This window comes from Oryx dammah, unplaced genomic scaffold (assembly GCF_014754425.2).
Source record: "Oryx dammah isolate SB20612 unplaced genomic scaffold, SCBI_Odam_1.1 HiC_scaffold_3, whole genome shotgun sequence".
Classification (NCBI taxonomy): domain Eukaryota; kingdom Metazoa; phylum Chordata; class Mammalia; order Artiodactyla; family Bovidae; genus Oryx; species Oryx dammah.
The window spans coordinates 71,254,743-71,282,721 of NW_024070187.1; the positions used below are offsets into that span (position 1 = coordinate 71,254,743).

Below are 27,979 nucleotides of genomic sequence, written 5' to 3' on the forward strand. Positions count from 1 at the left end.
TCTCGAAATGCAAAACAAAGGATAGACAAAGGGTTTTCACCAGACTGTTTTGCACTTGATTCTTTTCTTCCGTACGTCTCATATTCGCTTCTCTGCGTGAACTTGACCCAGAACTAACCCGATTTCCTAATCACCTTTCAAGATCCCCTTCAAATACCAATACTTCTTTGAAGCATGCCCGAGCAGCAAGAAGCCGTCTGTCTTTCTCCCCTTCTCTCCTACTCTTTCAAATGGCTCCCTACAGTTTGTAGTTGGTATTTTATCATGCCATAGACCTTTCTTTCATCTTCCACAGACTTCGTCTTGCTCCGCCTTTAGCGACCTGGACACTTCTCCGCCCCCAGCGGTCGCCCCGGAAACGCACGCTACTTTTAGCTGAATCTGTTCGGTGAATCCTTTTCAACCTCCTCCTGGGGTCCGACGCCTCATTCCCCCAGACCCGCTTCATATAAGGTGTACCAACTCTATCTCCGCAAATTTCTAGCTACTAGAACTAAGACCGCTGTCTTCAACGCTGACTCCGGGATGGGGACGCTTCGGACGCCGAAACGCTTAGCAACCACCGGCTTCCGTCTTCTCTTGCCCACCTCCGAGATCCTCTTCCGGGGCAGAGGTCGGCTCGCCTCTCCTCCAAGATGGCGAGCGGCGGCAGTGGGGGGGTTTCGGTGCCTGCGCTTTGGAGTGAAGTGAACCGTTATGGCCAGAACGGTGACTTCACGCGCGCTCTCAAAACCGTCAACAAGAGTAAGTGTCCGCATAGCGTCGGGCGGGTGGGAGGATGCAGCCCCCTTGCGACGCGCGCGACCGTCTCCGAGAAGATACGGGGAGAGGAGACCCCAGCCGCCCTCTAGGGCCGGAACGTCCAGCCGGCGGGGGTCGCCGTCCATTTGTTCAGCCCGGCCCGCTCTGGGTCCTGGGTGGCTTAGAGCCACGTGTGCTTCCCTCTTTAGCTCCCCCCAGCGAGAAGCGAGGGAGGGATTTAAAGAGACCGCAGCTCCCAATGTCTTCTGTAAACTGTTTTTATTTTACTCCGTTGATTTCACGCCTTATTTCGCAAATACTCCACCTTGCCTTCTTTTCGCTTTCCTTGTAGTGGAGTGATCAAGACAGTATTGCTAAGGGAGCTTTTTCTTTTGGGCCGCAGCGCGGGGGAGGAACCTGCCTGGGACACGTAATTTGGAAGCTAGTGCTGACGAAGTGGAAGCTGTACAGACTCAGGGTAGAGGAAAGGGCTGGATCTGGATGTTAGGCCTGTCATTCCACAGATAGAATCCCTCCAGCGTCCTAGACAAGAAAATGTGTGTGTGAAAGCACTAACATTTGAAATGTTGCAAAAAAGAAAGGTGTATTGTTTTTTGTCCAGTAACTGCTCGTTTTTCGAGTAAACTGTCTTCGATGTGACGTTCAATTCATTATATTCTTTTATCATTTACTACCTAACTGTAATATAGCCATGCTTTTTAATGCTCTCTGTCTTGCTAAATTATTTACTGAAGATATTGCCTGTATTTGTTCGGTTTGGAAATGTAATTACCTGGACAGAATTTGACTGTTCAAAGCAGTAATAACACACAAGGTGTTTCTGTAACATACAAGTATGGATTTTCAATAACCTATTGCTGAGTTAATGTAAAAGAAGTGATTATGCCCACAGTGCACTTTTTATGATTTCACACATTGAGGAAAATAGCTACTAATGAGCATTATTTGATTCTTAAACTTGTTTTGAATTAACTTTGGCCTTTGGCTAGGCCTGCAACCAATATTAATCAGCACTGTAGTGTTTTGCAGGCATTCTTTAATCAGCAAGGGCTGTCAGTTTGTTCTCCAGTATATATTTTCTTAACTGATAGAAAATACTCTGATTCTTAGACTGGGAGTTGAATTCCTATAGTTGCCCAAAAGCACGAGGAGTGATCCTAGTCATTTTGACATTGAACAGCTCTTTAGCATTGACACTTGGCCAACTGAATTCTTCCTTGTATTTCTGATTTAGTTATATTAGCCGAAAAGGGAAATTTTGAATGGTGTTTGGAAATATTGCCAGCCAAATAAATTATATATTTTACAATATACAAACTATTTATTTATACAGAGTATTCTCATGTAATTTTCTTTAAAACCTTGTAAAATAGGTAATGCTTTCATACTCATTTTGCAACCAGTAAGTTGACATTTGGCAGTCAAATGACTTGCCCAAGACCTCAAAACAGTTAGTCACAAACTTATAATCAAACTTGTCATTTGCTGCTAAGTTCTATGTGAACTTTTTTCTTTCCCTGTGAAGTAATGAAATATGTAGGATATACCATGTGTCCCAAGATGAAAAAGCAATAGAAAATAGCTTCATTCTTTATTTCACTGTACTTTTTTTTACATGCATCTTGAGAAGCTATCTCACTGGAAAGGCTAACTAGCTCTCCTTATTGTCACTTCTTAACTTAAAGATCAGCCATTTAAAAAATATTTTGTCCAATCATTTCTGCTGCAGTAAAATTGGTGTTGTAGCTTCCTTAGGTGGAAATGTGCAAAGCAAATGGATTTAAAAATTGCTTCCCTAAAATTGCTCTCTAGTACTGCAGATCAACAAAGATGATGTTACTGCCCTGCACTGTAAAGTGGTATGCCTTATCCAGAATGGAAGTTTCAAGGAAGCCTTGAATGTCATCAACACTCACACCAAAGTGTTTGCCAAGTAAGTGATTTAATTAGTTGTTTGTGCACGTTTACCACAGCTATAACCATTTTCATGTTTTCCCCCATTATTCAGTGATTTTTTTACCTTTTTCCTTCCTTTCCTCTTTTTACCTCTTGCTTCCCAGTGGTGTTTCTGAAACTGGAAGGAGCAGTAGTAACCTTCTATCATGCCTTAAGGAGCCTTTTCTTTACACCTGTCTTCCCTTTGAAGGGAAGGGAAGAAGAAGGGAAACTCTGGGGGGCATGGGCCATAAATAAGAGTCACAAGAGTTCTTGAAGGATGTAGGGAGAGCAATTCAGCAGAAGTTTAATTTGAACAAAGGGGTGGGGGACAGAGGAGGGCAGAACACGTAGGGTAGGTATGTGTAAGTCAAGGTCTCTAGGATGGTTTGGCAGTCTTAGCCTGACCTCTGTGCCTGTCTCCTTTGAGAACTGTTTAGGTGAGTATGATATTAGGCCAAGATCTTTCAGAGTTCTTTAGCAGTCTTTAGAATATATAGTCGTTTTTAATTTATTTCTGTTTATTATTATTTTGGGGTTGCGCTGGATCTTTGTTGCTGTGCAAGCTTTCTCTAGCTGCAGCCAACAGTGACTACTCTGCATTGCAGAGTGTGGGCTTTTCCTTGTGGTGGCTTCTCTTTTTGCAGAGCACGGGTTGTAGGCACACAGACTTCAGGAGTTGCAGCGGGCAGCTTCCAGGATGTGTGGGCTTCAGTAGTTGCAGCTCATGTGGGATCTTAGTTACAGGACTCGGGATCGATGAAACCTGAATCCTCCTGCATTGGCAGGTGGATTCTTATGCACTGTACCACCAGGGAAATCCAGCAGTTTTTTATTGTTATTTCATTTTTCATTTCATGAAATGTGAACCTAAATTCTAAATTGTTACTATAATTTCATTTTTTATTAGTTATGCCTAAGCCCCAAATGAAATGTGTATTGAAATGCAGGTTGTATCATATTTATTCTTTAATGTTTATAAGGTACACAACAGTGTATTGTATACTTCCTTTTGTATAAGGATATAAGAATTTCTATGTGTATTTTTTTTGTATTTGCAAAGACAGACACTTGATGCAGAAGCAATAAATAAAAATAGTCACTTGTAGGAGGTGAGGGGAGCATAGTAGATTTGAATAACAGTGGAAGTAAAACCTTTCAGTGCATACCTTTTTGTTTTTTTTTACTGGGGCCAACTGCATGTATTATAGATTAAAAAAAAATTTTAGACTTTATTAAAAGTAAAAGGGTTATCAAAGGAAGCCCCAATAAAAGGTATCCTGTTTTCCTCTAATAAACATGTTTATACTAAAATTCAGTGTTTTGATTTTGGGTGATTTTGTGAGGGGGGGAAGTTTTCAAATAGTATTTTGTTAAGTCTAGTGAGTAAAGGATATTGCCATCTGCTTGATATTGGTTTTTTCCTCATATATTATGGTTGAAACTTCAAAATGAGTTTCATGTGTGACATTCATGTAGATGAATTCTTAAGTCTATGTGCATAAGGAGTGTTTTCTGTAGTTGTGTGTTTACCAGTTATTTGGTTACAAGTGCTGTGCTCTTTTAAGATTTCTAGTTACTTTTTCTTTGCTAATTACTCTTTAACAAGTTAAAACCATTTTATGGCTTATTATTTGATTAATCGATTTAAGAAACTTGTATAACAATACATTTAAAACAATGTTGAGATTGTCTTTATATCTAAAACAGTTTTTAGCTAATTCAGAATTTTATTCTTATATATTTGTTTCAAAAGGCCAGTAATTCTAGTAAGAATATCCATGAAAACAAGAGAGCCTAGGGAAATGAATGTAGTATTTTCTATCACTTTTAAGCTGTCTGATTTTAGACAAGTCACTAGCGTTTGTCATCTTATTAATGATTAAATAACTTAATATGTATCAAGTGTGCTTAGAGTAGGATCTGGCTTATAGTGGGTGCTCTGCAGTGTTAGCTAATAATCACATATTGGTTTTTGCTTTTTCAGTAACTCTCTTTCCTTTGAGAAGGCATACTGTGAGTATAGGCTGAACAGAATTGAGAATGCCTTGAAGACAATAGAAAGTGCCAACCAGCAGACAGACAAACTAAAGGAGCTTTATGGACAAGTGGTAATTACTGCGTTAAAATCCCTGTTTGACAGTCATCCTAAATGAACGAGATTCTGCCTAGAGCAGGGAGTGGGGATGAGGAACCCCAGCCCATCCTGATGCTCCATTAAACTTGCCACCAAACCAATTCAACATATTCCCTCTTCTTGATCTTCGTATGAGCAACTGCATGTATAGTGTTCTATGAACAAATGACTTCCTCGGGATAGTTGGGAAATTAAGAACTATCCTATGAAATTTGAACTTTGTAGTTGGAAAGATGAAGACCAGTAAGTTTATATACTATAGTTTTGAAGTAGTCTTTATAGTTTTTAACTGGTATTTTATTCTAAGTGTAAAATGAAGAAAATCATAATGAATAAGAATTTGGATGAATTCAGATGGTTCATGAAATCTCTGGAAATACCTTATTTTCAACGAGTTTTGAGACATACAAATAAGCCTATAGGGTTATTTATGATAAGAAAACAAATGTTATACTAGAACTAGCAAAACCCTCTTAAAATTTTTTAAAATGTCAGTTTAGGGCAAATAATGTTATATTATATATTGTCCCTAAAAGGTAGTGTTAGTTTAACAAAGAAAAATGTGGGCACATTTATGAATTATAGGTCCATAAAACACTTTTCATGTAAGCTGGGTTAGTTTAGGGTGAATGCCTGCATTTTGGTATTGATAAAGGGTACCCGTCTTTGCATACATGGTAGACTAATTGACCCAGAGTGGCAGTTCTCACTGCCCTTTGAAAACAACTTGAATGGAATAAGCAAGAATTATATTGTGTACACTTGATACTACCCAATACAATAGTTGGTTTCTGGGAAGGGGTAATGAAGATGAAGTATAATGAACCCCTAGAAATAGTAAGCCCTTGTGTTAACATCTAATTTTATTCCTGTTTACTAGCGCTTAGTAATCTTCTGGGAAATTTTTTTTTTATTGTTGAGTCAGACTTAGGTAGCAAGGTTGATTTCTACAGAATGATTTTCTTTTACAACCCACTTAGACACTTACCTAACCTCAAGATGGGAGTTGATACAATGGCTTTTCTCAGTGAATCATGCCTACAAATATGCAGTATAGTAGAGATTCATTGCAAGTAACTTTGGGGAAGTATTAGTAGCATGCAGAACTAATTGAAAAATTGTAAAGGAAAAACAGTTAATTTCCCACATTATGTTGAATTAGGTTTCTTATATAACAGTTCCAAAAAGGGTTTATATGGGGTTATGGATATAACACAATACTTGTCTTCTCTGATTTTTGATCTGCTATTTATCTCTTCAGTTATACCGGTTAGAACGCTATGATGAATGCCTGGCTGTATATAGAGATCTTGTCCGAAACTCCCAAGATGATTATGATGAGGAGAGAAAAACAAATCTTTCAGCAGTTGTTGCAGCTCAAAGCAACTGGGAAAAAGTGGTTCCAGTGAGTATCTCTGTATGTGCATACCGTCATGAAACGTTTTTCCTGTCTGGTATTTAACTGATGTTTTGCTCTGTGGCAGGAGAACTTGGGTCTCCAAGAAGGCACACATGAGCTATGCTACAATACTGCGTGTGCTCTTATAGGACAAGGCCAGCTGAGCCAGGCGATGAGAATTCTCCAAAAAGCTGAAGGTTGGACACTTTTTAAAATTATATGTAAATGTAACATGCATATACCTTTGCAAAGTATTTCCAAAACCTACATTTGGTTTCTGGGACGTTTTTAAGTGGAAATTATTGATGCAGTAGAAATTTCTCAGAATCCATCTAGCCTTCACTTGTTATTCTGACTGTGTCTCTCTCTTGGTTTCTTATCCTTAAACCAGTCTACTTGTCCATATTCAACCACACCAAAACCTAAGTTTGAGTAGTAGGTTTTTGAACAAGTTGCTATGAATTTTAAATGCAAGTTAACAGAGTTAATAAACATTTGGAAAATGTTATAATTATTATTGGTATTAAGTACACAAGTACAGTAACAGTATAATGTGCCTGTGTGTGTGCCTGAGTATACACTATATTTGTGCATTGATAATACTATTCAAGCACATTTTCACTCCACTTAGTATGTTTCTGTATACAGTACCTATATACTTGAAAGCTGTTACTAGAAAAAGAAAATAATTTATTAGAGAACTTAATGACTGGTCTCAACTCCTGAAATATTTCAACTTGCTTCTGCATACATATTCCTTGGAAGCTGTGAAAAGTGATGTTGTAGAACTGCAGTGAATGATAGGAAGGAAAAAAAGGTGAAATAGGGTCTGGTTTATTAATACTGATGGTTAAAATAAGGGCCAAGATTAGAGCACCATGAGGCAAAAACTGTGTGTAAGAATTATGATTTCTGGATCATACCTAGGGTTGAAGTGGTATGGAGGACACCCTCATACATAGTTTGAGGTTTGAATATAAAAGTAGTAGAGGCTTTGCAGTGGGCAGTTTGAGGCGGTGTAGCAGATTTTGAAATTTGCATACCCTTTAATCTAAGAATTTCATTTCTAGAAATTTAAGGTAAAACTGGATACATTCATATATATATATGTGTATGAATGTTCATAAGAACAAAAATTAAGAAACATGCGTTTTTGTCCTATTAGAGGACTAGGTAGTTTCATTATAACCATAGAATAGATTACCATGTGGTCATTAACAGTATTCATATTAAAAGTAATAATGTAGATGTGTTATAAAGATGTCCATAGTATATTAATGGGGGAAGGGAGGTTTCAAAATAGTAGAATATCCCACTTTCATTTAAAAATGCAACTGTGCATTTACATTCAAAAAAATAACTGAAATGCTGCAGAGTAATTACTTCTGGGTGGCAGGAGTATTGTCTTTATACTTTTCTATAACTGATATTTTGCAGTCAACGTTTGTTGCATTTATAGATTTTTAATTCCCTTAAAAAAATTTTAACAGGGATTACAAGTGAAGAAAATGCCAAAGAGCAAGAATAATCAAGGATTGATATTTATGTAATGTGTTTGATGTTAATGATAAATCTCAAATGTGCTTGTTATCAAAATTATCTTAAATCTTCTGCCTAAGAATTTTGTTTTTGCTCATTGGAACATGAAAGAAATGAGAGTTACCCAGCAATGTTAATTTTGAAAACATTTTTTCTTATAGATCTCTGCCGTCGTTCATTTTCAGAAGACTCTGTAAGTATTCCACTATGGTTAAGCCCAGATATTATACTGTAGCTAATATAAATTTGTAGTAGACTTCTTTGTAGTATTTATTGACTTTAAAATGATGCTGATTCATTAAATAGGAATCACAGAAACCCTCTGGGATCTTATTTGATGGAATCTCTTAGGGTGAGAAATTATAATACAAAAATTTTATATGCCTTATGCATTTCATTTTAAATTCATATAAATATAAATTAATTCTTAGGTTTTAAAGAAAAAATGATCAGTGAATAGTATTCCTGAATTTGTTACCATGTTCTTCCAGAATCTTTCTTTTTGCCATTCTCATTTAAGCTTCCCTGTTTTGATGGCAATTCCTAAATTTAACAAAACTGACTCTATAGGAAAATTCCTGAAAAGTATATATTTTCTTTCTGTTTATATAGTCTTTAGAATATGTGGATCAATTTGGAGAACTTATGGGGAAAAAAAATTTTCTTTTTTTGCTTAGGATGGGACTGAAGAAGATCCCCAGGCAGAACTGGCCATCATTCATGGGCAGATGGCCTATATTCTGCAGCTTCAGGGTCGTACAGAGGAGGCTTTGCAACTTTACAACCAGATAATAAAATTAAAGTAAGTGAGTTATAAAAATGAAGTGTCTTTTATAGGGGATAAGGTTTCTTTTAAAAGGTCTCTTCCTTTTTGACTGTTACTTTTTGTTCACAGACCAACAGATGTGGCATTGCTAGCTGTGATTGCAAATAACATCATTACAATTAACAAGGTATGGACTATCCGTGGTTTCCCTAAACTTACGTCTTAACACTAGAAGCATATTACCCCAGCCTTGTTCTAGGATAGGCTTTTCCATGACAAAGTCCCGTTGCAGCAAAATCACAATGAGTGAGTGAGTGAAAGTTGCTCAGTCATGTCCTACTCTTTGCGACCCCATGGAATTCTCCAGGCCAGAATACTGGAGTGGGTAGCCTTTCCCTTCTCTAGAGGATCTTCCCAATGCAGGGATCGAACCCAGGTCTCCCGCATTGCAGGTGGATTCTTTACCAGCTGAGCCACAAGAGAAGCCCAGGAATACTGGAGTGGGTAGCCTATCCCTTCTCCATTGGATCTTCCCGACCCAGGAATCGAACTGGGATCTCCTGCATTGCAGGTGGATTCTTTACCAACTGAGCTATCTGGGAAGCCCAAAAAATCACAGTGGAGAGTATTATTTAACTCTCATAATGATTCTGCAAGGTGTGTTCAAATAATAGAACTATTTTGTAGCTATATACACTGGACTTTAAAATCTTACCCTTTTCCCATTATTTATTAGAATTATCATATTCTATATAATTATTATTATGTTAGTATAACTATAATAATATTTCCCATTATTATATGGAGAATAGTTGTTAGAGAAGTAAATTGTTTGGACTTTGATTTCTTCATCTAGTAAGTCTGAAGGCAAGTTTTCTGTTTATAGTTTTTGTCTTTCCAGTGGTTTCTGTTTTGAGGGAGAAGAGCCATGGGCAGGTTTTCTCTCTTTCTCCATCGCTCTCCTCAATCCAAGCCCTGAGTAAAATATGACAAGCATGTATACAAACAATCCTAATGAGTACTGTGTGAGTCAGATTAAACACCTTTTGGAATATTGTTTTAATGAGAAGATACTTCAAGTTCAGATTTGAAATTCAAGTCAATAGAAAATTAGAAAAGTAACAGTTGGTTTCTTTTGGTAGGCTGTGTGATTTTCCAAGCGCCAGCTTATTTCATCCTCACAGTTATCTTTTTAGGTGACAGTACTTGTCTCCAATTTATAGAAGTATAATCTGAGGCTAAAAGGATTTAAATGATTTGTATAAGATCACAGCCAATAAGAAGTAGAACTTGGATTCAGATTCTAGTCTCTGACTCCAAAGTGCTCTCTTTCTAGCCATGTATGGTATCTCTCACCTCATTTGGCAGAGATTCAGAGGGTTCGCATATGTAGGATAGTGGCATTGAAAGGTAATAATTACAGGGTGTTGCAGGCCATTGTCATGGTGTAGGTTTCCAGAAGTTGATGCTGGCATTTGATTCTTAGCAGCAAGATCTACCTGCTTACGTTCATGAACAATTTGAAATGCTGCTGCTGCTGCTGCTAAGTCGCTTCAGTCACGTCCGACTCTGTGCGACCCCATAGACGGCAGCCCAACAGGCTCCTCTGTCCCTGGGATTCTCTAGGCAAGAGTACTGGAGCAGGTTGCCATTTCCTTCTCCAATGCATGAAAGTGAAAAGTGAAAGGGAAGTCAGTCAGTTGTGCCCAACTCTTAGCGACCCCGTGGACTGCAGCCTACCAGGCTTCTCCGTCCATGGAATGCTAGTGAGGACAAATTGTTTTTAACTGATATATAAATAGTGGGGAGGAGTGTGTGTGAAGTGCTAAATATCTCAATCCATTAGATTAGTGCAAAAGTAATTACAGTTTCAGACCCTGAATTTTAAATCCTTATAACTAGGCTCAAACACATCTTTATTAATAGGGACCATTACAGTCAACACATTTTTGCCATCGAGAAATAATTCCTATAGCATAAAAATTCATGCTTTGGGATTTGATGAATTCTTGGAAAAGCATTTTCTGCATCCTGCTTACTGGTTGTGGAAGCGTTTTCCTGCAAAAAGTGGTTGAGATTCTTGAAGAAGTGTTAGTCAGCTGGAGGCCAGATGAATATGATGGATGAGGCAAAACATTGTAGCCGAGTTCGTTCAACTTTTGAAGCATTGGTTATACAATGTGTGGTCAGGCATTAACACAGAGAAGAATTGAGCCTTTCCTGTTGACCAATGCTGGCTGCAGACGTTGCAGATTTCTGTGCATCTCATCAATTTGCTGAGCATACTTCTCAGATGTAATGGTTTCACTTGGATTCAGAGAGCTGTAGTGGATCAGACCAGAAGCAAACCACCAAACAGTGACTATGACCCTTTTTGGGGTGTAAGTTTGACTTTGGGAAGTGCTTGGTGCTTCTTGGTCCAACCACTGAGCTGGTCATTGCTGCTTGTTGTATAAAATCCGCTTTTTGTTATATTTCACGATCCAATCGAGAAATAGTTCGTTGTTTTGTAGAATAAGAAAATAACACTTTAAAGTGACGATTTTTTTGATTTTCAGTCAGCTCATGAGACCCCCACTTATTGAGCTTTTCCACCTTTCCAATTTGCTTCAAATGCCAAATAACCATAGAAGGGTGGGCATTGAGTTCTTGGGCAACTTCTCGTGCAGTTGGAAGTGAGTCAGCTTCAATGATCCTCCCAGTTGGCTGTTGTCAACTTCCAGTAGCCGGCCACTGTGCTCCTCATCTTCAAGGCTCTCAAAGTTCAATAATACAAAACCAAAATTACTTTTGCACCAACCTAGTAAATATATTTATATACTGGATTTTTCTTCAGTCAACATTTCTGAATTTTTCTTCAGTGTATTGCTGAATCCATTCAGTTCAGTTCAGTCGCTCAGTCATGTCTGACCCTTTGTGACCCCATGTACCACAGCACGCCAGGCCTCCCTGTCTATCACCAACTCCCAGAGTCTATCCAAACCCATGTCCATTGAGTTGGTGATGCCATCCAGCCATCTCATCCTCTGTCATCCCCTTCTCCTCCTGCCCCCAGTCCCTCCCAGCATCAGGGTCTTTTCAAATGAGTCAACTGTTTGCATCAGGTGGCCAAAGTATTGGAGTTTCAGCTTCAACATCAGTCCTTCCAATGAACACCCAGGACTGATCTCCTTTAGGATGGACTGCTTGGATCTCCTTGCAGTCCAAGGGACCCTCAAGAGTCTTCTCCAACACCACAGTTCAAAAGCATCAATTCTTCAGCACTGAGCTTTCTTTATAGTCCAACTCTCACATCCATACATGACCACTGGAAAAACCATAGCTTTGACTAGACAGACCTTTGTTGACAGAGTAATGTCTCTGCTTTTTAATATGCTGAATCCATTAGGTAATGCAAAATAAATATGAAGCATGGTCTTAATCATGTAATATTAAAAATCTCATTCTAGTGTTCAAAAAAATTGTGCACATTTAAATTTCTAGTCAGATACTTTGTAACTGCGGTATTTGGTGAGAAAAGAAGATCTCTGAGTTGGCTAATTTGAGCAGAGCCTTGCAGGAGGGATATGATTTGAAGGTTAAGCATTTCCCATGCCTAAACATATGCAAATGACTTCTGAGGGGACAGTGAGAGCAAAAGATACATACACGCTAGCTAGTTTCAAAAAAGGTTAGATTTATTGATGATCAAGTTGTGGGAGTCCTCAGAAAATATAAAATTTTATTAAGTGCCATGATGGCAAAGGTTAAGAGAAATCTGGCAGTGGCATGCATGGTGAATTTAAGTATTAAAATAGTGAGATAAGAGTAACAACTAGAAATATAGTTTCTTAAGGATTTATATGTTTCTTACTGTATGTTTAAAATAATTTCACATTGGATTGAAGCTTCACCCTCAAAAAGTAAAATTTATATTAGATTTCTTCTTTGCCTCCTTTTAGTCGTTAGTAGAAAACTTGGTTTTAAAAGCACAGTGGTAATACATATTTGCAAATATTTAACAAAGCTAGAATGCTATGCTAGTAGACACTCAGAGGTCTGGTTGTCCTTCTCAGGGTGCAGCATGACTTAGTCCCTTCCATTCTTCAGTTCAGTTGCTCAGTCGTGTCTGACTCTTTGCGACCCCATGAATCGCAGCACGCCAGGCTTCCCTGTCCATCACCATCTCCCGGAGTTTACTCAGACTCATGTCCATTGAGTCAGTGATGCCATCCAGCCATCTCATCCTCTGTCGTCCCCTTCTCCTCCTGCCCCCAATCCCTCGCAGCATCAGAGTCTTTTCCAATGAGTCAGCTCTCCGCGTGAGGTGGCCAAAGTACTGGAGTTTCAGCTTCAGCATCATTCCTTCCAAAGAACACCCAAGACTGATCTCCTCTAGAATGGACTGTTGGATCTCCTTGCAGCCCAAGGGACTCTCAAGAGTCTTCTCCAACACCACAGTTCAAAAGCATCAGTTCTTCGGTGCTCAGACTTCTTCACAGTCCAACTCTCGCATCCATCCATTCCATTTGTTTATGTATGACAGTATGTCAAAAAGGAGTAAATTACGTTACTCATCGGTCATCTAAATTCTTAAGATAGTTTGTAGAAATTACAAATTTAGGTATCTTTGTAGTCCTGATTTTCACTGTAAGACTTGTGCAGTCCCTCTGCACTTTTAATCAAAATGCTAAAAACTGGCCATTAATAGTGGAAAGATAAAACCAAGAACTCAAGCCAAATTTATATGCATCATAGTAGCATAGGCACTCCAACCAAGTATATTATCTTCCAAGCTCTCTTGTTGTGTTAACGTAAAATAAGGCCTTGGAGTGTTGAAAGAGTTGAAGTCTTAAGATTGTTGTTAATGATGAGTGATCTTTTCTTTGTCAGGACCAAAATGTCTTTGACTCCAAGAAGAAAGTGAAATTAACCAATGCAGAAGGAGTGGAGTTTAAGCTTTCTAAGAAACAACTGCAAGCTATAGAATTTAACAAAGCTTTACTTGCTATGTACACAAATCAGGTAGGTAACAGAGCTCTGGTCCCCCTGACTAAACCTTTTGGAGTACGGTACATGATCCATAATGGGTGTATCAGTCCAGTCTGTATTTTCCTTTTTTTGTGTTTAATTCATGCATAGTTCAGAATGTCATGTATCATAGATTTTAACTGTTAAATAAGTAATTTGCCCAATTCTTTGTAAAGGTGTGCAGTTGGTGGCTTCTAAGAAGAAGACACTGTTCACAGCTGTAAATGAGATAATTTTCTCATTACCTTATTTCTAATTTCTCTAAATTAAGGGAAAAATCAAAGGTGCTGGTCATGACTATAGATTTAAGAGCCATCTTTCATTATAGTTTGTGCATAATCACCTCAAGCTATAAATGAGGTCGATTCTAATTCTCATGTGTGTAAATTCTAATTAAGTTATGATTTTGTACTCTTCTAGAGCAGGAGTTTTCAGTGGGCTGAGAAGCAGTAACGTTTTCATTATTTAGAGCTGAGTCATATTGTTTTAAATACTTTAGCAAGAAATACCTATACATTTTGTTGCTTTGAAGCAAAGGGTGACACTTGGTATGTATGTGTGTTTAAACAAAATTCTGGAATTTAAGCATCCAAATGAATATTTAGGACTTATTTTTCCTAAATGCTTTCAGAACCTATAGTTTATATTCAGTAAATGGAAATCTTTTTTCAATAAGAAAAAACTGAGGCTACTATAAACCACCTCTCTCGACCTAAGTGGTTCTTCACCTACGATTTTGTTTCAACTGATTTCCTTCCACCTCCCCTATGCTTTTCCCTTTGGTCATTCACTTAATGTTTGATTTAATTAACCAGCTTATGGTGGGGTGGGGTGTGAAATATTGTTTTTTAGGCAGAACAGTGTCGCAAAATATCTGCCAGTTTACAGTCGCAAAGTCCTGAACGTCTCCTTCCTGTGTTGATCCAAGCTGCCCAGCTCTGCCGTGAAAAGCAGCACACAAAAGCAATAGAGCTGCTTCAGGTAAAAGAATTCTGAGTTTTTCATGAGATGTCAGATGGCTGCAGCCTTTTTCATTTTCATTATGTTATAATAATGTAAGCCTTATAAATTTCATGGGAAAATGAGTAAGTATTGATAATATACCACTAGATACATGCCAGAGTGTCACTTCAATTAATTCTTAGGCTGCAGCTTTCTTTATATAAGTTTGCATTAGTAAATGTTTGCCATAAACTATGAAGAATACTTTTTATTTGGAGATCAATTTAACAGTAGTTAATGATTTGTTAATGGAGAAGGAAATGGCAACCCACTCCAGTATTTTTGCCTGGAGCATCCCATGGACAAAGGAGCCTGGTGGGCTACAGTCCATGGGGTCTCAAAGAGTCGGACACAACTGAGCGACTAACGCATACACACGCACAATGGTTTGTTTTAGATTTAAAATACCAATAATGTATTCTCTAATTAAAGTCCCGATCCAAAACATCAATTACAGAAATACTGACTTGATTTTTAATTAACCAGAATGAAGTGATAAACCGCATTGAATTTCCTGAGAGTAGACCACATAGGAAAATTGGATAGTGTAAAATTAGGACCATCTTCAGGGGAAATGTTGCTGAACAAGGATAAGGAGTTAAGAGTCATAATTTTTTTTTTTTAGTATTTTTTAAAAAAAATCTGTATAGTAATCTTAATTATTTTTCTGCTGGTGACTTCTTAGAAACTTGATGTTATTGCACTTACTTAATAATTTTGAAGCCAAGAGCATAATTTTGAAGCCAAGTGGGTATCGAATAAAATTTTTTCAAATTTAAACATTTGTTCTGAAATAAGAAATTTAATATTCTAAAGCTAGATTTAAAATTTAATAAGGCTGAAATAAGCAGTTAGAATATGTACACTTAGTTGTATAAATTAAATGTGATTTCCCCCTCTTCCCCAACTATTTAGGACTATTCAGATCAGCATCCAGAAAACGCTGCTGAAATTAAGCTGACCATGGCACAGCTGAAAATTTCCCAAGGTAGTCATGATTATTTCATCATGATCAAAATAATCATGTTAACGGAAATATATGGTTGGAATGATTCTGAAGTATTTGTAGACTATGTGATTTTTAAAATTTTTGCGTCATGGTGAAGCATAATGCTGTTCCAAATACGAAGCTAGATTGTATGAGCTCCAACAGATGTAGTAGTGAGTTTAGTAGGCCTTTTCTTGGGTTAATTCCTAAATTGTTAGAATGTTTCTCAAACTATGCCTTGAAAGTCTGTAGAAGCAAAGAATTCATCTGTTCTATACTTAAATTTCCTGGATATGGATGTCTGGTATAGAAATGCTTATGTCTATCATGTGGTAGTGTTTGCATGAAATAAGTGTGACTTTGCATCCTAGTTTTCAAAATTTCTTATTTAGTCCTTTATTCTTCTTTTATACTTTATAACCCATATCTCTGGTAGAAAAGAGGCAAAGAAGTTTAATGAGAACTTAACATTTTTGAATCTTAAAAGAAAACTAGTAGTTTTTTTGTTTATGATTTTGAACCAATGTTGAGTGAGAGTCTAGAGCTGTGTTGTCTCTATTTGGTAGCCACTATCCATGTTTAAGTTTAAAGTAAAATTAGACAATGTTTAAAATTCAGTTCCTCAGTTGTGTTGACCACATTTCATAAGTTTTGTACCCACATGTGGCTGGTTGGACTGCACAGATGGAAGATGTTTCCATCATCACAGAAAATTCTGGCAGACTGCTGTCAGACAGCTCTGGTGCCGGCCATAAACCAGGAGGTGTATTCTCAAGGGGAGGATGATTGGTTTGGTGGGAGCAGAGGATTGAAAAAATCTTTTGGATATTATGATGGCTAGAATGAAAATTTTATGGGTAGAAGAGAGGGGAGTTGGCAGTTAGGGGAAAAAATGTCTAAAAAGTCTTCTTAGTAGGGTAATAATAATGAAAAGCAGGTTGAGACCAGCTTCCCTTTTCTCAAATTTCTTATGTTAATCTTTTGTTTCTTTTTCCTTTTCCCACCTCTCTTTCTTCTTTTTCTTGCTTTCCCCTTTAATCTTCTTTTCTCACCCAGTTTTCCGTTTTATTTTTGTAAAGATAATTTATCATACTAATTACTGAGAGTGAATGTATCATGGTTTTTGTTTTGTGGAAAGTTTAACTTATTGAGGTTTGCAATGAATAGAAAAATAGCGTTTCAACATTGTAGGACTACTGTCCATTGCGCTCATACCTGCAGTAACAGTTTCAAGGCCTTTACGGAAGGACTCCTACCTTTAAGTTACCCTCTGCAAAGAGAAAAATGAATTCAACAGGCTGAGAGTTGGGAGACCTTTCAGATAGCAGTTCTGTCATTAACTTTGTGGGCATAAGCAAAGTATGTTGTTTCTTTAGGGTTTAATTTCCTTTGTTGGCAAACTGAGTAAGTATTGATAGAATACATTATTTCCAAGGCCCCGAAGCTTGAGTATTTAGAGATGTTCTAAAATAAGACTCTTAAATTCTCTGTTTTCTTTTTTTCTCCATGAGATGCTTTCTTCAATGTGATGCTGATTTTGTTTTTGTTCTCTTAAGGTAATATTTCCAAAGCATGTTTGATATTGAGAAGCATAGAGGAGTTAAAGCATAAACCAGGCATGGTGAGTTTATAACTAAAATATTTTAAGACTGAAAAAGTAATGGCATTAATATAAGTTCACGGTGTATCCGATATTTCTTTGTTTTCACTTTAGTTTCTGCCTTTTTTTATATATATTCATAATATAGAAGTAGTATTTAAAATAATAGCTTTCTGGTGTAAATTTAATTTCATTTTATGCTCTGCTGTGCATTGATTTATTATTAAATCAAATGTGTCAGGAACTACTTAGGCCTTGTATTACCACTGAAAGCCAGCCTTAAATAATCTAAGACCATATATAGGGAATTTCTTAGCCTATTATTTTATCATGTCTTCACTTTTGATTTCTTTTGAGTTAAAGCAATTTGGTAATAGTGACCAACAAATTTAGGTTTTAGTTCTCTGATTATTAAAGCATCACAGGTTTAGATCACTAGTATAGCTGTGAAGACATCTGTTTCAAAGTAAAGATTAATTCTGTAGTGGTGGTATGTGCATTTATTGTACAGGGACAGTTTCATTCTCCAGCACAGCTTGTTTACAGATAGCACTCAGTAAATGTATAATAGTATTATAGTAGTGTTTTCTCTTGAAGAATCTTAATTTAAGACTGGACTGTGATTACTTTATGTTAGAATCAAATATAATATGTGGCTGAAGATAATCTTTAATATCTGCAGGATATTTTGTTTCTGTTATCTTTTTTTCTAATTAGTCTAGCCAGAGGTTTATTGATTTTATTGATTTTTCCGAATGATACAGCTTTTTGTTTCTGCTTCCTTTTTGTCCTCATCTCCTATTGCTGCTTCCCCTTTACTCCACTCCAGTTTCACAAGCCTCCTTGCTGTCCCTCCAGCACACTAGGCAAGCTTTCACTGGTTTTATATGGCTTATCATGGGAGTTTAACCATGCTAGTGCATTTATTTCCATGATCATGTCTTGAATGTCTTGGCAATGTCTTATACTATATAAACTAATTTTCTAAGTGCTTATTATCAACTTCTGTATTTACCTTGTTGTGGACTGGTAACAAACCATTTGTCCACTAGCCTTAGAGGAGGTTTTTTTTTTTAATAGGTAACCACCTTTGTATTTGGAAAGCCCTATTGTTCTTGATGTTTCTAGTTATGTGCTAGCAATTTTTACGATGGATTGGGTACTAGCAGAGAGCCTACCAACCTTTATTTGCTCTTTCTTTAATGTTACTCATTTTCAAAAAGTTTATTCTGAGAGAGACAGAGGAATTCTGTTCACTCACTTATACCTTTGGCTGGGTAGGTGTCTGCATTAGTGACGATGTACAGCCATGAGGAAGATATTGACAGTGCCATTGAAGTCTTTACACAAGCCATCCAGTGGTATCAAAACCATCAGGTAAATAAATGGAGTAAAATGTTACAAGGGTACATTTTTGCATAAGAATAAAAAGCTGTAGTAATGATTTCATACTTAAGGCAAATTGAAACATTTCAACTCACTGTTTAAAAAGTGGAATGCTATTAGACTGTCATTCAGTTTTTAAGTATACCAGGTCCAAATAAAGTTATTAGAAGTAAGAAATGGCTGCAAAATAAATTTTTTTTAAAAAAAGCACGGTTATATTTTCTGAAGCTCCTTCCTGAGTGTATGTATGTGTGTTTTTGTCTGTAATCTCAAGAAATAAGATAGTGATTATACATGACTGCATATAAGAGAGTTCATCTTTAGTGGCTGTCTAGAGTAGAGCCGCTAAAGTAGAGCCCATGGATGGTAGTAATGGATAGAACAGCGGTACATGAATGATTGTGTATCTCTAATAGGAACATCTTTGTTTTTTCCAGTATGGGTCTCTGCATAGCAATATCTAATACACACAGGTGTACATACACACAGGTGACATGAATACTGTTAGCAGTGAAGAGAGATCAGTGTTCTAGGAAGTATTATGTTAAATTAATTTTTGAGAACTATAGTGAAAAACTTAAGATTTGATTATGTAGTAATACTTCTAGTTGTAGACAAGACAGTTTAGATGGAGATGGATTGTATCCCAAATTCTTAAATTGGTCTTCACTTGTACTAATTTATCTGTCCCACTGTGTGTGTGTGTGTGTGTGTGTGTGTGTGTGTGTGTGTGTTATTTTGTGTATTCAAAAAAAATTAAGATGAGAAATCTAATGGATAGGTCCATTTTAAAGATCTAGTGAATAAAAACTTCATTGCCTTGCTAGATATGTAGTTTAAACTTTTTCTTCTTTCTTTATTGAACCTGTAGCCCAAATCTCCTGCTCATTTGTCCTTGATAAGGGAAGCTGCAAACTTCAAACTCAAATATGGGCGGAAGAAGGAGGCAATTAGTGACCTAGAACAGCTATGGAAGTAAGCTTTGAAGGGTGGAAGTATAGAAATCCAAGTTTTATTGCTCTTATTTGACATGTGGGAGTTACTTTGCTTATTTATATTACTTTCTCCAGTTTTATAGACTGTTTAGTGACTTTTTCTTATTTCTTCTTTTAGACAAAATCCGAAAGATATTCATACCCTGGCACAGCTTATTTCTGCTTACTCACTTGTAGATCCTGAGAAGGCAAAAGCGTATCCTTTTGATTGTTCCAGACCTCTCTCAAGTAGTGCACTAGATCTCTTCCCTTACCTGTTTTGACCAGGGTCTTTTTGTTATAAATTTCAACAAACAAAACCCCTCTTCTAACTAGTAAAAGCAAAATGAGAATTTATTGATCACTGTGCCCTAAAAATACAGTAATATTCAAATGGGATACAGTTTGATTCATAAGCAAAAATGCAGTCAGCAAGATGCAGCTTATATATCTCCAGGTTCAAGTAGAGTAGGGAAAAAATAAGAAAAAGCATATTTTATTAGGTGGTTGCATATGATTCTGAGATAGCATTCTGATTAATGCTCTTAGGTCACTTGCCCATCTCAGTTACTGATGTAAGAGAGGGTTTAGTGCCCTGATTGGCTGAGTTTGGACCCTGTGTGTTACTCCAGTATGGGTGATCCCAAAATCAACGTGGGGATGGTGGATGCTAACCAGCCACAAGTCTAAACCTTTGCAGTGAGCAGATCTGTTTTATAAGCATGATAACTGTTTTGGAATAGAGTTTTTATTAAGCCACCACTTTGAAGTACATTACCAAGTTAAGGAATAAATGATTATGACTCCTTTCTCAAGTTCTCCTTTCACAATATAGTATCTATAATTGACCTTATGATCTGCTGACTTGTTATTCTATAGAAGACTTAATATGTTGTTGATGAAGGGAACCCAAGAAAAGACTGTTTTCCTACTGGCATAGATACATTGGCAAAATATAAAAGTATATATATATATTGTCTTCCTGAACAAACTCTTGTTCTGTCATAGTCTTAGTAAACACTTGCCCTCATCGGATAGTATGTCTCTAAAAGTAGATGTTGAGGCTCTTGAAAATTCTCCTGGTGCTACATACGTTCGGAAGAAGGGTGGAAAAGTTACTGGAGACAATCAACCAAAGGAGCAAGGGTAATGTGTTTTATTATAATATTCACTAATGCCAACTTTAAGTTATATAAGGGATAATAAATGCATTCTTATAAAAATTCCATGTGAATAAAGTTAAAGTCCCTTTTGTTTCTTTTCTCCTTTGCTGTGCCCAGCTTTTTGTCCTTGTTACCCATCCCCCTTCCCCACCCAGCATTTACCTCTAGTACTAATTTAGTGTGTATACATCCAGATATTTTTCTTTGTGTTTACACATGAAAGTGATCTTGGAATACTTTTCTTAGATTGGATTCTTTTCTGTTTTTTTATAGAAACTGGGTTATATTGTATTAAACTGTTTTTGAACTTTCTTTAATAAGTCTTAGAGATTTTTCCATATTCTCAATGTAGACATATTTTATTCTTTTTGTGCATAGTACTGGGGCTTCCCTGGTGGCTCAGATGGTAAAGAATTTGCTTGCAGTGCAGGAGAACCAGGTTCAGTCCTTGGGTTGAGATGATCCCCTAAAGAAGGGGATGGCTACACACTCCAGTATTCTTGCCTGGAGAATTCCATGGACAGAGCCTGGCAGGTCACAAAGAGTCAGACATGACAGAGCGACTAACACATGCATAGTGTTCCATAGACTAGATGTGCCCGACTTAACATTTATTTACCTGTGGGTTATTGATGTACATTTAGTGTATTATTTAGAATTTGAAACCAAAGTTCAGATGAGGTTTATTTTGCTGATTAGGAGGAAACATTAGCCAGCTTCGGTAACTTATAAGAAGTCAAATTCTGATTTTTTACTTGTTCCCATACATTGTCATCTCAAAAATAGCAGAGGCCTACTAAACAAAATGTTCCCTTAAGATTCTGTTTTTGACTCAGGATAGAGAATGAAAGAGATATACCACTTTCCCAATTTTGTGACTTTCATAAATTTTCAGTCTTTTCTCTTTTGAATGACTTAAAATATGATTTTTCATAACTTAAAAAAATATGTATCAGCAACAGTATATGAGTGACCTCATTATGAGCCCTGTACTTGTTCCTTTTTTTTTTTTTTTAATTAATTTATTTATTTATTTTTAATTTTTACTTTACAATTCTGTATTGGTTTTGGCATAGGTTGACATGAATCCACCACAGGTGTACATGCGTTCTCCTTTTTAACTTAAAAGTTAAATAAGGAATTGGCGTCTCAGTGATAATATTGTTGTAGATTTCGTTGAATCATTGTCCCAATTTCAAGCCTTATCAAGAACTCCAAAATAAATTCAAACCAGATCTTGGGGAATTTTCATATAATGCCTTTTTAACTATTTTCGGGGTTTTTTTTGTTTGTTTGTTTTTTCTTTTTCAAAACAGGGCTGGGTAATTAGTAAGAACATACAGTTCTTTTCTAATCCTTTAATCTTCTTTGTATTTTCCCTTAGTTACTAAAATGTTCATTGACTCAGTTTCAGCACAGTATTTTCATTAGGCATTATTAATGCTTTTTTTTTTTTTACTTTATGTTGACTTTTTGATAAAAAGGATTAATTTCTTTTGAAGTTATATTGTGTTGCTGACAGAAAATAAATCATTGTCCTTGCCCTCAAAAGAACTTCAGTCTAGAAGAAAGAAATAAGCAGCAATTGAAAATAAAGGTTGCATGTGCTATCATTGTGCAGGCTAGAGCAGTACACCACAGGAAATAGTCAGTCCTTCCTGGGAACAGTGGGAGTTTAAGAAAGGCTTCATGGAGGAGGTGACTGTGTTGACTCTAGAGGAAGATGAGGATGAGATAGGCAAAATGTGAGCAATAGCAAAGAAGTAAGAAATGCAGAGACTCTTTGGGAAATCGCAGATGCAGTTGTGGAGTACAATTTGTAGAGAGACAAATTCCTGTCTGCCCTTTTCCCACCCAAGGCCACAGCTGATGTTAACTTGCCTTGCATATCCTCCCAGAAATATTCTTTGCCTGTATGATACTTGTGCATATTCTTCTGGCAAAGATTTTAATTACCTATTTACTAGTTTTGCCAAATATAAAGTGATTTACCACAGAACTGTAGATATTTGTGCTTGTACAAATTTCTTTTTGCACAGATTTAATATGTGCTAGGGTAAATTGTATTTCTTCTGTGAAAACAGTTGTCACCCATTTTCTAAAGCACCTTCCAAAAACTACAGTATTTGACGCTTGATTAAATTTAACCTGAATAAATATCCAAACTGTTTCATTAGCTTTGGTGTGGTGACACCACATCTTAAACTTCTTCATGATAAAGTACCTAGCTCAGTCTTTTGCACATGCTTAATGCTCTGTAATTATTTTATCACAGTGATAATGATTTTTCTTCTCTTTGTAGACAGGGAGATTTGAAAAAAAAGAAGAAAAAAAAGAAGGGTAAGCCTTTTTTTTTTAATCTTTAGATTTCTTTCTATAAAATAAAAGCTTAAGGTTAGCCTTACATAGAAATCTTCAGACATAAACTTGTCCTCTCATATCTTTGAAATTGAGTTTTGATTTGACTGTGGCTAACATTTATTTTAAATTTCTAACTTTAAAGAGTCCAGTTCTAAAGTTTGCCTGAATTCAAATTGTTGCTCTAGTAACATTGCTCTTTTGCTGTGACTGTGAACAGGTTCTTAACATACCTTCCTGAGTTTTTCATCTGTAAGATGAAATATGATAGTATATACCTCATAGGATTAAATAAGATACTGCATATAAAAAGCTCTTAGAACAGTGCCTGACACACAGTAAGCTCTTACACAGTAGGATGCCTTTGGCTACAAGTACCGTAGAACTCCATCAAACTGGTATAAGAAAATTGACTGTTTATGAAACCGACAGTGTAGGGGAAGGTTAGCATTGAGGTTGGTTTATCTAGTAGTTGTTACCTTTCTGTTCTCCTCTACTGTACATAAAACTGAATCCCATTAAAGTAATCAGATGTTTATTGGAAATAGGGCCACATTCTTGTTATCCAGAAGGACAAAGGGAGCCTCCCTGAATTTGGCAAGTCTTTCCCGTTAACCTGACCGGGGCAGCATAGGTCTGTGTCCAGCCCTGGTACTGCCATTTAAATTGCTTTCTACAAGGACTGTACCAGTATGTACCAGTATACACCTTCTGCCAGTATTGTTTGTTTCCCACAGTCTCATCAACACTGGATAATTCTTCTTCTTAGAATATTTTATCCTTTAAAATTTTTTTTTTTTTTTTTCAGCTGTACTGCACAGCTTATGGGATCTCACTCAGTTCCCTGAACATGACCCGGGCCGTGGCTGTGAAAGCCAAGAGTCCTAACCACACCAGAGAACTCCTGTGTCCTTTTTATTTTTAATCAGTTGAGGTCAAGCATCTTTTCACATGGTTAATGACTTATTTCTCCAGGCTTACTCTAATTACAGCTATGCCCATTTTCTATATATGATTTACCTATTGATTATCAAAAACCAATTCTATATTAAGAATATTAATTCAGTTACATAGTATTCAAATGTTTTCTTGTTTTGTTTCTTTTGAAAAGTATCTTTTACTAAATGAGAATTAAAAATTTTTTATACAGATAGACCTATGAAATATTATTAGGGCTTCTGAATTTTGTGTTTTGGTTAGAAATAAGGCCTCTTCCGCTACTAGATTATATAAATAAAACTTTTCTCAGATAAATCTATTTCAGTTTTAATGTTTAATCACAAATTTGGACACAGTGTTTAAACAAACTGTCTTGAAAACATTATGCACAGATCTCTCATTTCTTTATCAATTAATTGTTACACAGGAAAACTGCCTAAGAATTACGACCCAAAAGTGACCCCAGATCCAGAAAGATGGTTACCAATGCGTGAACGTTCCTACTACCGAGGAAGAAAGAAGGGTAAAAAGAAGGATCAGATTGGAAAAGGGACTCAGGGAGCAACTGCAGGAGCTTCCTCTGAACTGTAAGTCACTGTTCCCCAGTTGAGCATAGGCTGCTGCTTTCTCAGATTGACTCAAGGTCATTAGTGAGAAATTTTTAAAATATATTTTCAGTATGAGAGTTATAGTCCAATAGCCTTTAATAAATGTTTTGTAATATGGTTATGTAAAGGAAAGAAAATGGGTTGTTTCTGGTTTGGTTGTATTGTAAATCCTAGAATTGTAGGATTGTATTACAAATGTTGGGATTATATTACCTTCAAAAAGAAACTAAATATACTGAGTAATTCAAGTTACTAAATATCTAGATAGATAATTTGACTAGAAAGCAGAATTTAAAATGTTACTAAATGAGTTTATTTCTACATGGTAGGATTATAGATCATTAAAAGGTTTTTTTTTTTCCTAATCTTTCTAAAATTTGACATGTACCATCTATTACATTTCAAAATTAAAAGCAGTAAAAATTGTATTTAAGGAAAAATGGACAGGGAGTTGAGGAACACACCTTAAAAGAAAATGTGTGGGGACTTGCCCCCTGGTCCAGTGGTTAAGGCACCACACTTCCACTGCAGGGAGTGTGGGCTCGATCCCTGAGCCGGGAAGCGAGATCTCGCATGCTGGGTGGCACAGCCAAAAGAGAACAAAAATACTTATGGGAGACTGTGAGGGGTGGTTTCCTTTGTTGAGTGTATGAATGACCAACACTTTCCTGATCTGACGATTTCAGGGATGCCAGTAAAACTGTGAGCAGCCCACCCACCTCGCCAAGACCTGGCAGTGCAGCCACAGCGTCTACATCTACAAGTAATATCATACCCCCACGACACCAGAAACCCGCTGGGGCTCCAGCAACAAAAAAGAAACAGCAACAGAAAAAGAAGAAAGGTGGGAAAGGCGGCTGGTGATTAGAACAGTCTTGTTGCAGGCCATTTTTAAACTAGCCTCAGTGACACAAGGAACATAAATAAAGGTAACACAGCAAGAAGCACAGAGCTGCTCCCTTTCCCCTCCCTACATGTTCATGAAATTATTTTGTTGTGCATCAAACAGAAAAGCATCTTCCTTCAAACTCTGCCTAGTCAGACTTGGCCTACTTGTACCACCTTGCTTCGCACAAATGATGAGGACGCAGAACAGTTGGGCATTTACCCACTTTGATATCCATTGCATCCTTTCTCTTTGTGTGCTGATCTGGTGGTGTTTTCAGTTTCAGAAACAAGGCATGTTATCCAGCGTTTCCTAGGATATAAACAGAAACTACTTCGTTTTCAACTGGAGTCCAAAGATACTTGTTCCTTCAAGTCCCATTTTATGTCTTAGGAAGCCTTAGGAGACTGAAAGTGGAGTCTTCTGAGCATTCCAAATATCTGCTTAGAAATAGCATGTAATAAAAGGGACCTTATTAATACACTGGTGTTTTCACTTCACTACATGAGTGGCCACAAGAAAACTAAATTAAATGTCTTGATTATTCATGAAATTCTGTCGTGATAGTGGAATATGGGCTACTAAAATATGTGGTAATGAAAAGTACGTGTATGTATATACATATATACACACAGAGATATAAAGTAGGACTTCTTTGTGCCCCCATGTCATTTTCAAATTATGATAACATTATGCTAATTTAGCACTATCGAAGATATCACGAGAAATACATCAATGTTGCAAGAAGCTGACACTTAGACACACTGTTCTGAGGTCAGATTGATTGGGACCCTCTTGGTCAGAAAGATTTAAATGGCCCTTATGGAGCATGAACATTGACTTCCGACAGAGAGAGGCAATCAGTGCCAGAGTTGAGGAGTCGGCAGTATTAAAGCTTGAAAGAACTGTTTGGCCCAATTAATAGATCTCAAATGACTCCTGTTTCTAGTTGCGGGGCATGACCATTCATTACCTTTCTCAAAGTAATGAAAGTCAGTCCGTGATATCAATGTCACTTTGTTCTTGCCTTGCTTACAGGTCACTTTCTTCTTAAACAAGTGTGAGGCAGACACACTGGCATGCCTACCCAAGTTAGTGTTCATTGTATGCTGCCCAAGATAGCATTCAGTTTAGACTTATAAGTATTTCTTGTGATCATATTGCTCTGTCCTTGTTAATGAAGTGCTGCTGTGTTTAAACATACCTGCTAAAACTTCACAGGGCTTTTTGAAAGTTTTTCCTCCTTTACCAGAGTAAGAAATGTGGTGCTGCCTTTCTCTTTAACATAATCTGTGGTGGCATCTAAACAAGAGACCCTCTTCTATGAATGATTTATTATGGCATTATACTTTTTGAGCTCTCAGAATAGTCTTTTGGTAAGAGTGACAGATATTTATTCCTTCTGAATATAAAGCCCACTACAAAAATAATTGTTAGTAAATTTATGGTTTTAGGATTCTGTTAAATTTCTATAGTGAAGGATAATCAATTCTTAGGTTACAGAATTTTGGTGAAATTTATCCATCAATGAAAATTTTGACCCAAGGCACAACAAGAGAAATTTCCAGTTCTCTATTTAGCCATTGTAATTGCTAGTTGTTGTTATCATCAATCAGTACTAAGCAGCTGAAATCTCAGTTCAAATAAATTGTCATTGTCAATGAAGTGTAAACACCTATGTTAACTTCCTAGTAATTATTTCTTCTTTTGGACAGGTCTTTAACTCATGACATACATACTTTGTGTATATATGTGTGTGTGTGTACATTTATAAAAAACCAATATGGCTACATCCATTCACTGTGGCACATTTTACAATAAAAGAATCTAGCAGTGAGTATGGATTAGATTAAGATGTTTGGGGGTATTGGCATTTTGCAGAGGCATCCTGCTAGTACATCTAAGAATTTTTTAAACTGAGCATCTAAAATTACCTCTTGCCCCTTCCTGCAAAGCCAGAAAGTTAAACTAAGGTATTGAGAAAACAAATTTTTCACTGAAAATTCATCATTTGGATACCTGTACATAACCAAATTGAAGAGTGAACATTTTTTAAGTTTTGGCTTTTGAGGAAAAAAAAGCTGACACCTTTATTGCCTTTGAAGAAGGGGATCACTCGGGAGCTCTGTTGGGCAGGCTTCGCACTGCACAAATAGCACTGGCTTAGCGGATGGCACCCAAGACTACTTCGGAAACTGCTAACCTTAAAAACAAGCTCTCTGAAACCTGTTCATTCGTTTCTTTTAACCCTGTTCGAAACTTGGATCTGATGAAAGAAGGTTGGCTTACCACATTAAGATAGTTTTATTAGATTGTGGACCATACTAAAGAGTGCTGCTGCTGCTGCTAAGTCGCGTCAGTCATGTCAGACTCTGTGCGACCCCATAGATGGCAGCCCAACAGGCTCTTTTGTCCCTGGGACTCTCCAGGCAAGAATACTGCAATGGGTTGCCATTTCCTTCTCCAATGCATGAAAGTGAAGTCGCTCAGTCATGTCTGACTTTTAGCGACCCCATGGACTGTAGCC

General features: G+C 36.9%; 1 protein-coding gene across 1 annotated transcript; it reads left to right on the forward strand.

Annotated features, from left to right (window-relative positions):
• Window positions 1-602: 602 nt before the first annotated feature.
• On the forward strand, window positions 603-27,289 carry SRP72 (signal recognition particle 72). Its single transcript, XM_040238266.1, has 19 exons — window positions 603-744; window positions 2,575-2,695; window positions 4,685-4,808; window positions 6,096-6,239; window positions 6,319-6,430; window positions 7,934-7,965; window positions 8,450-8,574; window positions 8,668-8,725; window positions 13,411-13,542; window positions 14,401-14,529; window positions 15,466-15,538; window positions 17,095-17,159; window positions 18,420-18,515; window positions 19,396-19,499; window positions 19,638-19,715; window positions 20,507-20,644; window positions 22,964-23,001; window positions 24,386-24,545; window positions 25,253-27,289. Exons 1-19 carry the CDS (start codon window positions 636-638, stop codon window positions 25,428-25,430), a joined length of 2,016 nt encoding a protein of 671 aa, XP_040094200.1. The 5' UTR covers window positions 603-635; the 3' UTR covers window positions 25,431-27,289.
• The last annotated feature ends 690 nt before the right edge of the window (window positions 27,290-27,979 follow it).

Coding starts and splice junctions, on each gene's coding strand:
- SRP72 (XM_040238266.1), top strand. CDS start 636: ATGGCGAGCGGCGGCAGTGGGGGGGTTTCGGTGCCTGCGCTTTGGAGT. Junction 6,431..7,933: donor AATTCTCCAAAAAGCTGAAG/GTTGGACACTTT, acceptor TTTTTCTTATAG/ATCTCTGCCGTCGTTCATTT. Junction 20,645..22,963: donor AATCAACCAAAGGAGCAAGG/GTAATGTGTTTT, acceptor TTCTCTTTGTAG/ACAGGGAGATTTGAAAAAAA.